This window comes from Myiozetetes cayanensis, unplaced genomic scaffold (genome assembly GCF_022539395.1).
Source record: "Myiozetetes cayanensis isolate MyiCay16 unplaced genomic scaffold, myiCay2020 scf2-11, whole genome shotgun sequence".
NCBI lineage: Eukaryota > Metazoa > Chordata > Aves > Passeriformes > Tyrannidae > Myiozetetes > Myiozetetes cayanensis.
The window spans coordinates 110,563,157-110,572,903 of record NW_026087411.1 but is presented as its reverse complement, the minus strand read 5'-3'; the positions used below and the strand labels follow the sequence as shown (position 1 = coordinate 110,572,903).

At 47.4% G+C, this 9,747-nt stretch overlaps 1 protein-coding gene across 1 annotated transcript; it reads right to left on the bottom strand.

The window, feature by feature from the left end:
* Positions 1–2,342: 2,342 nt before the first annotated feature.
* Positions 2,343–9,747, bottom strand: LOC126640171 (opsin-5-like). Its single transcript, XM_050315735.1, has 5 exons — positions 9,670–9,747; positions 8,495–8,642; positions 4,962–5,255; positions 4,052–4,383; positions 2,343–2,690 (listed from the first exon to the last, which is right to left on the bottom strand). Exons 1-5 carry the CDS (start codon positions 9,745–9,747, stop codon positions 2,343–2,345), a joined length of 1,200 nt encoding a protein of 399 aa, XP_050171692.1.

The window sequence follows — 9,747 nt, the reverse complement described above, 5'->3', positions numbered from 1 at the left end:
CCAGCAGAAGCTCCTCTTACGCCAGATTATTGACTTGGATGTCCTTGTTTCAGGCAATCAACTGATGGGAATATTTATTTTACTCTTTATTTTAAACATCAAACAATTGAGAAAAAACTCTGAGGAGGTGGTTGTTGAAGTACAGTTTCATTTACCTATCGGGTTACTTTAAAAAGCTGAAAAAATACTGACAGTTGACATTTGCCATGAGAAGTCCCTTTCCACACTTGCATAATGCTCTCCTGCCTCTTCTTCCCACAGATTTGCCTTCAGTTTTTACATACTCTTCTCTCAGTTGCTGGTGTTTTCTCCTGCTCCTCACATTCCTCTCCCCTCTTCCCATTTTCACATGCCATGGGCTGTTGGAGGTGACTGTTTTCCAGACGATGCTTCACCTCACTGTATTTGGAGAGAAGGCTGAGTGCAGCCTTGTTCCATATGGAGCACCTGTGAGCAACAACCCAGGACAAAATAATGTCCTGGAGGCCAACTTAATTTAGGGATTTTCCACAAGGTCTTAGAAATAAAGCTACTTTAGTGGAATATTTATGAGAGCTCACAGCATTTCAAGTGCAGGATTTCAGGGGATTTCCTTATCGTTTTCTAACCCCCAACTTAGGAATTACTTAGTGCCTTAGTGAATGTCACAGCTCCTGCCTAATTTTCTTTGTTCTTTTATAATCCAGACATGTAACAGGAATTCTCAGAGCCACAGAAGTCTTTAAGCCTGTTTGTAATCCCACACTTGGCCTTAGCTTTTAAACCTTTAGTTTACAAAATGGAGCTAATTATCAGGGTTTGAGTGTGGCAAAGGTTTTCAAGAACTCAGAGTTCATTCACTATTGTTCAGGTTGTTTAAAATCCGGGCCAAATCTGCCTGTGACTTAACTCTTCTTGCCTTCACCAGATGCAAAGGTTTGGTTAAGGTTCCACTAGATCAGGAAGGTGTTCCTGCCCATGGCAGGGGGATTGCAATGAGATGGTCCTTAAGGTCCCTTCCAACCCCAACCATTCTCTGATTCTGTGTGGTCAGGGGAGCTGACAAGAGCTGCTGCAGCCACCAACCCAATATTTTCTCTGAGATTTCAAACCCTAAGGGTAGATGTTTGTGTCCTTTAAAATCACAAACCATAAGTTGGAGAAAGATTTAAGCTGTAGGAGCTCATCATTTCTACCCCACAATCTCTTTGGTTAAACCTGGTGTGATTGTACTTATCATTTAAACTAAATCAGCAAACTCTTTCCTCAGTTGCAATCATATCAGTGCCCCAGCCAGTAGGGAATTCGGGATCTCAGGAGCTCCCATGGAAGCCATGAGAGCCAAGACTGCACTGCAGGACAACTTACTGCTGGGCAGGTTATCTTGAGGATGCCTTGTGTCATCCTATACAGAGCACTCCTCCAGGAAAAGAGTTGCAAAGCATTGGAACAGACTGCCCAGGGAAGGGATGGAGTCACCATCCCTGGAAATGTTCTGCAAACGTGGGTATGGCACTTGAGGACATTAATGGTGGGGATGCTGGGCTGGTGATTTTAAAGGTCTTTTCCAACCCTAACCATCATGATTTAGAACAAATGCTCCGACAGCTTTCATGGCAGAAGAGCTGTTGTGCCTCGTCCAGAAACTGCCTGAGTGCACTCCCTTCTGCTGGGAGCTTCCTTCACTCCCCACTGTGCCATTTGGGACACACAGAAGGCATTCTTCACTGGCTGCCACATTCCCACCTAACCTCTTCCAACTAAGGCTGCTCGACTCCTTGAACTTGTGTTTGGAGGAGTTGGAACTACACCTCTGAGGGAGCAAGGAACCACAAGACACTTTGAGAGCAGCCACGTTACCATCTTTCCCTGGCAGGGAATATTTCTTGCTCCCCATATGATTTTCAGTCTGTATGGCTTGAAAGTTACACTCTCAGCTGTGTTTATTTGGAAACACTTCGTGTGCAACCTACGGTTTCCTCTGATGGCTGTTTTAGTGCTGGAGCCAAGAGCTGGCAGATAAATTGCATTAAAAAATCAGAAGTATAAGAAAAAACACTCCACAAAAATAATTAATTCCCTTTTAATTATAGCTGCTTCCCTGAAAATAAGTTTAGTTTACATGATTTTATGTTTAGTACATAAATCTATTTTTCCTCTAAAGTGGAAGTTCTGGAAAAAAATTTTTTTTCTTTATGTGCAGTCTAAAGCCAATATTTGAGAGTTGCTTAAAAATATATAATTAAAACCTCTGTATTTGGCATAAGATGTGCAGTGACAACCCCACGTGCTGCATCCCTACTTATTTAGGCCCGGGACTGAGCTCAGGTTTGACCTGTGCTGTGTGACCCCGTGGCTGCTTTTCAGCGAGCTGCAGCTCCCAGGTTGTCCAGCTTGGCCGCCGAGGAGAGGCGGACATTGTCCCTCCCACTCCACATCGTGGACACGGGATTCTCCACGGAGTTGTCGGAGCTGAAGTAACGGACTCGCCAGCCACAGCAACACTGCAGCTTTTTAATCTCACAGCGGAAGGTTTTGCTGAAGATGTAGTAAATGAAAGGGTTGTAGGCTGTGGAGGACTTGGCGAACAGGCAGGGCAGCAGCGTCACGACGGGCTGCAGGGAGGCGCTGGAGTTGAAGATAGACCAGAAGCTGGCAGCTGCATACGGGGTCCAGGAGCTCAGGAACCCCACAGAGATGAGCACGGCCATCTGGAAGGGAAGACAGGCCTTCAGTTCACAGCCTGTACCAACGGGGCCTCACAGTCCAGCACACCTGAACCTGAAATGCCTGGAGCTGTGCTTGCTGTGCTGTGCCATGAGCACAGGTAACACTGGGCACAGGAGACTTCTATTCCCACCCAGCAGATCTACACAGTGCATTTCTTATGAGGCAGCTGTTGTTTTCATCTCCTTCCCTGACCTGTCCTGGCAGACGCAGCCCAAACACAGCTGCACCAATAGACTTTCCACCTATGCTGGGCACTGGTGAAACCTCACCTGAAATCCTGGGGTTACTTTTTGGCCCCTCACTACAAGAAAGACATTGAGGTGCTGGAGCGAGTCCAGAGAAGGGCAACAGAGCTGGGGAAGGGTCTGGAGGACAAGTCGGAAGAGGAGCAACTGGGGGGTCACAGCCTGGAGAAAAGGAGGCTTGGGAGAAAAGGGACCTTGTCCCTCCCTACAACTGCCTGAAAGACAGGTAAGCGTCACTCTCTTCTCTTAGGTAAGAAATGATAAGACAAGAGGAAATGCCCTCAAGTTGTGCTGGGGAGGTTTAGATTGGATATTGTGAAAGAAGTCTTCGCTGAAAGGGTTGTGAAGCATTAGAACAGGCTGCCTAGGGCAGTGGTGGAGTCACCATCCTTGGAAGCATTCAAAAAACACATAGAAGTGGTGCTTAGGGTCATGGTTTAGTAGTGAACTTGGCAGTGCTGGGTTAATGGTTGGGCCTGACCTTAGAGGTTTTTTCCAACCTTAATGATTCAGGGATTCTATGACTGGCCTCTAGAAATCTTGGATCAATTCTGCTTTTCCACAAGAAATGTACAACCGAAGTGCATATTTGAAAAAATGTTATATTAAAAAATCCTGTTTCCATACAGAATTTCTGTGCAGCTCTTGCTCAGCATAGCCACTCTGTCAAGTAAAAATATCTGGGATGACAGAACAAGACCTCCATTCCAACAGAAAAGGATTCAACAGCTATTCCAGCATGACTGAAAATCTATATGTCCATGAAAATCTTCGGTGCAACTGCCTAAAGATTTAACAAGCTGTTCTGTACCTGTGACAGGTCATCCTCACCAAGCTGCTGAAATGCCAAGGTTTTCAGGAGCTCTGCGCTCCTCTGAGTATGGATGAGACTGGAACCACATCTCCAAAAGCAATGAAGGGTCCTTGTGATGGGGAAGGTCCTCATGGGGTTTGGAATAGATGACCTTTAAAGGTCCTTTCCAACCCAAACTATTTCCCAACCCAAATTCCATGATTCTATGAATAGTGCATAGCAGAGCCAGCTCTCTGCAAGCTCCTGATTGCTGCAGACTCTTCCCATCACTGGGATAACTCACCAGTGTCAGCTTCTTCTCCAGTTTGGCTGCATTAGGGATCCTGTCAATATTCTGGATTTCTTGGTAGGCCTTATGCACCTTCCAGGCAATTCCCAAGTAACAGGCAACGATGGTCAGCGCAGGCAGGACTGTGCACAGGAGGAACATGGTCAGGATGAACGAAAAGCCATTGGAGGAGTTGTGGAACTTGCTCCAGGCTATTGTACAAGAGATGCCAAAGGGCTCAGGGCCGTAGTAGCCCCAGCCTACCAAGGGCAGGATGGCCCAGAGCAAGGAGTAGAGCCAGATGAAAGCAATCAAGATGAAGACAGTGTTCTTGGTGATTTTGTTACCTGCAAGAAAGAGGAAGAGCAAGTATATATGGATCTCACCCCAGCCACATGGTTTTTGCCATAACTTCTCCTCAAACAGAAGGATGGTAGCTATGGATACGCCTGGGCTGCTGCTGCAGTTCTCAAACCTTTGGTCTTCTTGAGAAAGTGTCCATAGATTGGGTGAGACCTGAACACAGCTCTCAGTGCTCATCTAAAGCTTAGTAAGTCAGGGAACTTTACAGGGTCAAGTTGACCACAAATTTGCTGTGGTCCCAGCCCAGGAATGCCACAAGAATATTCCTTTCTCAAAATCCAATATTTCTGCTTGGATACAAATAGAAGGAGAAGACAGTCTGGTCCAGCAAAACATTTGGGCTCTCTGCTCTCAGGTAGTTTCACTTGGTAAAACTAAGAAGTGAAAAACCTCACTGTTTAGTGAAGAATTTAATCAGATCCTTCTGGGAACATCAGGATTTGATATTGGACTAAAAGCTGAGGCTTATTCTACTATTACTGCCCTGATACTCCATGCCATATTCCACAATAATCCTGCCCAAACACACCATGAGGAGTTTACCGGGCAGGTGATGACTCACTGTTGGATTTGGACGAGTTGGTGACGAGGAACCGGATCACAGCCATGGCACACAGGGTCATCATGCTGCAGACTCCAAACAGGAAACCCATAAGGGCGTAGTAAATGCAGGAGGCATCTCCTCCCAGCCAGGCGTGGTTCCAGGCAGAGGCGATGGCCAGCGGGTACATGCTGATGGCCATCCCAATGTCTGCCACTGCCAGGTTCACTGTGAGCAGCTCCGGTGACTTCAGGAAGGAAGAGCGTTTCACAGCTGTGGCAAGGACAGCTGAATTCCCAAGGATTGTCAGGATGGCTGGAAGAGAAGGATCAGCACAGAAAAGAACATCACAGAGTTAACACACCTGTGAAATCCCTGGAAAGGATATGAAGTATCTGAAAGGGACTGCAGGAGGGACTTTTACAAGGATATGTATTGATAGGACAGGGGGGAATGGTTTTAAACTGAAAGAGAGCAGGTTTAGATTGGATATTAGGAAGGGATTCTTGACTGTGAGGGTGGTGAGGCCCTGGCACAGGTGGCCCAGAGAAGCTGTGGCTGCCCCATCCCTGGAAGTGTTCAAGGCCAGGTTGGACAGGGCTTGGAGCAACCTGATTTGTGAGTAAATTGGAGCAATCCTTTTTGTGAGTAAATTTTTTCTAATATCCAAACTAAAACTCCCCTGGCACAACTTTAGTCTGTTTCTTCTTATCTTATCTTATCTTACCAATTTACACTCTCCTGTCAGGGAGTTGTAGGAAGGTGTCCCTGCCCATGGCAAGGTGCTGGAACATTCCCCTTGTCCTATCACTGTCTGCCCATGTAAAAAGTCACTCTCCCTCTTTTTTATAAGCCCCCTTTAAATACTGGAAGGCTGCCATGAGGTCTCAGAGCCTTCTGTTCTCCAGGCTGAACAGCCCCAGCTCTCCTAGCCTGTCTCCACAGCAGAGGGGCTCCAGCCCTCAGAGCATCGTCATGGCCTCCTCTGGACTCTCTCCAGCAGCTCTACGTCTTTCTTGTTTAGCCAGGGGCGTGCAACAGACCCAGAGCTCACCTTGCAAAAGGACCTGTCACTCATGCGTTATTCAGGAGTGCCACAGGGCTTCCAAGTGTTGGTGACAGCAGTGTCAGAAGTACATGTACCAAACAACTCGTTTTCTCTTTTTTTTTTTTTTTTTTCAAGTGAACGTGGTGCTGGAGAGATATTTTGTTCAAAGGTTTTCCTGAGGAGTTGTCCTCTAAACTCAGATGTGAAAGAGGGAGACAGAAAAAGCTTCTGTCATGTTCCCCTGTGGGCGTGGAGGCAGGAAGGCTGCATTTGCTCACAGACACCACTTAACAAAGTGCCCACTGAGGAATTAAGAGAGGCACGTGAAACAAAATGGAATAAATATATTGGCATTAGCACAAAAATCGCGGATATGTGGAGGTAAAGGCTTAAACAAAAGGGAGACACAAATCTGAGACCCCACGTCCCTCATTCATTCCCTTTCTGACAACACATATTCACTTGGCACCACTGGATACACTGGAAGAGTTCCCTGAGCCCTCTGGAGCTGTATTTCTGCACACACAGGAGGATGCCCACAGTGGCTCAGCACCTGCTGACAGAGAGCAACCTGCAGCTTGGTGGGAAGAGCACTCTCCTCAAAAATGACAGCCACGGGTTAGGACATAGGGACACTGGCTTGGAAAAGACCTCCAAGATCAAGTCCAACCATTAACCCAGCACTGTCAAGCCCACCACTAACCCACGTCCCCAAGTGCCACATCTACATGTCTTTTAAATCTCTTCAGGGATGGTGACTCCATCACTTCCCTGGACAGACTTTTCCAATGCTTGACAACCCTTTTTGTGAGTAAATTTTTTCTAATATCCAAACTAAACCTCCCCTGGCACAACTTTAGTCTGTTTCTTCTTATCTTATCTTATCTTACCAATTTACACTCTCCTGTCAGGGAGTTGTAGACAGCCATAAGGTCCCCCCGAGCCTCCTTTTCTCCAGGCTGATCCCCCTCAGCTCCCTCAGCTGCTCCTCATCAAACTTGTGCTCCAGACCCTTCCCCAGATCCACTGCCCTTCTCTGGGCTTGCTTCAGCACCTCAAAGTCTTTCCTGTAGTGAAGAGCCCAAAACTGAGCATCCTCTGGCTTTCATATGGAAAATTAACCCCATTTACTTGCTTTTGAAAGAACCCTAACCACTAAATATGAGGTCAGAAGTTGCCCTTAGTCTCAACCCATGCTGCCTGGCATGGGACAAATCTGGACAAGAGTGGCTAGTAATCCAATAACTGGTGGTGAGTGCTGCAGCCTATGCCCTGGCCTTTTTGTTTCCAAATAAAAACATAATTCCAGGGGATAAATTGGCAGCCCCAGTGAGGTGGCAAAGCTATGGATAAATAAACACGGTTTCCAGTTAATCCTTTATTTCTGAGAGCCCCTATCGGATACAGTGAGCCTGGCTGCCACACAGGGCTCTTGATCCAATGCTGGGAGCTGTGCCTGAAGTTCTAGTGCCTAAAAACCCTTTAGGAGAGGTGTGAGACTGTAGCATGGTGGCCCATCAGCAACGGGAGCTCCAGCACTTTGTAGCTGCCCCTTCCCATTGCCTTAACTGCATCCATATATCTACATTTCAGAGAGAGGGAGCTGGCATCCTGACTTGGATTAAAAGAAAAAACCCTTGGTTGTTTTGCAGGCAGGGATTTTCCTCACCCTGAGTTGTATTCTGCCAGCACAGCTGAGGGGACAGCACAGCACAGCTGAGTGCAGGGAGAATCGTGCAGAGCAGGGGGAGATGTGAAATGCTGAAACCCAGCACTGCTGCCCAAACTCTCGGTATTAAAGCACACCTAGGCTTGTCTGGCCTATCTCAAACCAGGGTTTTCAAGTGAGCTGAAAGGAGGAATTTTTCATCTTGGCAAAATTCAGGTGGAAAGCATGCCTAAATCAATTCCACTCCTCCCCAAACCCACAACAGCAGGAAACAGATCCTTGTGTACCTTCAACAAGCTAGTAAAGAAGACAACACTTAACTGAAGCCACACTAGGGCAGGTTGGTAGATACCCCCACTTGTATTTCACTTTAACTCTGCCTGCAGCAGGGCAAACAGGCTGCTTGAAATCCCAGAACTGCTATTTGGAAACATTTTGCTGTTCTGTAGCAGTTCATCCTACCAAGACACAGCAGAATGACACCTCCCTCCACCAAAGGGTCAGACCACAGCTGCTTTCCTCTGATCAGTGCCATGAAATGAGCTGCCTCGACTCAGCTCACGGCTGAGATGCCAGAGTAAGAGATAAAACAACTTGTTTTGAATACTTGTGATGCCACAGAGGCAAATTCATGCTGGCAATTCTTCAGCATCAAAACAAAACATTGAGAGTGGAGATTAATCCTGGAGTGCAGGAGGGCACTAAGCAGAGGAACCTGTGGGGAAATAGATCCTCTGTCATTTGCCTCCAGCTTGCCCTGTCTGACCATGGCACAGCCAGGGAGGCCCTGTGTGCCTGTTCCCAGGCTCCAAAAAACTGAGAAGGCTGTGAACTCACCTATGATGAGAAGAAAGACCCCAGCTCCGTAATCCACTACTGGGTGGAGTTTGGAAATGTACTGCTCCTCCATCGTCCCTGCTGAAGGTTTCAAATCAAAGGTGAAGTGGCTGTAGGAGCAAAGAGGCTCGTCCTCATGGTTTGCCTGCTGCAGGTGTGAGACAAATGTTGGATGCTGTCAGTGCAGGGATCCTTCTGCTCTCTCCTTCTCCCTCCCTCTGCTGTGGCAGGGAGAAGCCTGGAGCGAGAGGAAGGCTCTGTCCCTGGGGAGGCACAGTGACAGCCAGGCAGAGCCACTGCCAGAGCGATCCCGCCTGCCTGGCTGGCAGAGCATCTCTCCACCCACCCTCTCCTCTCCCACCCCTCTACTCCTTCTTTTGTCAAGAAACTTCCCAATGCAAATGCTCTCAGATGAGTTAAAACAGTTGTTCTTCGATGATTAGCAGCTCTGGGAAATATATGCGTGCTGAGGGATTAGGCAAGGGAAGGAAGGTTGGGAGTTTTGTTTTCCAGGTTTATGGCTGAATATGGGAGACACGAGGTTGGGGTGAGGGATCTCTGTGTTGAGGTGTTAGAGGAAAGCTGTTTGCTGCAGGAGCTCAGCAGAATCAGTCACACTGCTGAGGGCAGGGCTGTCAGAGCTGCTCCAGGGCAGAACTGGAGGATGCTCGGTCTGTGAATGACTGCAAAGCACCAGAGAACCAACCTCTAAGGTCACTGCTGTGACACTCTGGTGGTTTGACCTGGCAAACAGCCACAGCAGGGCCTCATCTCCATGTTTGCCTTCACATTATAATATCTGAGCCTAAAATCATCGTGATCAAAATAATCAAATCATCATAATGAGCAGCCTGGTCTAGTGGAAGGTGCCCCTGCCCATGGCAGGGGTGTTAGAATGAGATGGTCTCTAAGGTCCCTTCCAACCCTTTCTATGGTTCTGTGATTCTAATAATGCTCTTTCTGTCTGTTTAAACAATGCCAAGTTTGGCTCCAGGCTCTGAATATGTGTCACAGGCTCATCCCTCTGTTTCCATACACAGGTGTTGATTTTGGGGCACAGAGATTTACAGCTCTGTAGTTGCAATGCCACTAACTTTAACTTCACTTTGAACCAGGGCAGCACCCAGCCAGCACAGTGAAGGGCTGATCTAGTCTAAATTATTTAATTCCATTACCTGAATATGCTCAGCTGCATTAGCATCATTCTCTGCTTGGCCTATTTTACTCTGTTCAGACACAGATGAATGCCCCAT

Bases quoted from the DNA above. Each gene is read 5' to 3' on its own strand.
- LOC126640171 (XM_050315735.1), bottom strand. From the start codon at position 9,747: ATGGGGCATTCATCTGTGTCTGAACAGAGTAAAATAGGCCAAGCAGAG. The intron at 8,643-9,669 runs GTAATGGAATTA...TCACACCTGCAG, and splicing joins ATGCAGCTGAGCATATTCAG to CAGGCAAACCATGAGGACGA. The intron at 2,691-4,051 runs GTGAGTTATCCC...CTTCCCTTCCAG, and splicing joins TGGAGAAGAAGCTGACACTG to ATGGCCGTGCTCATCTCTGT.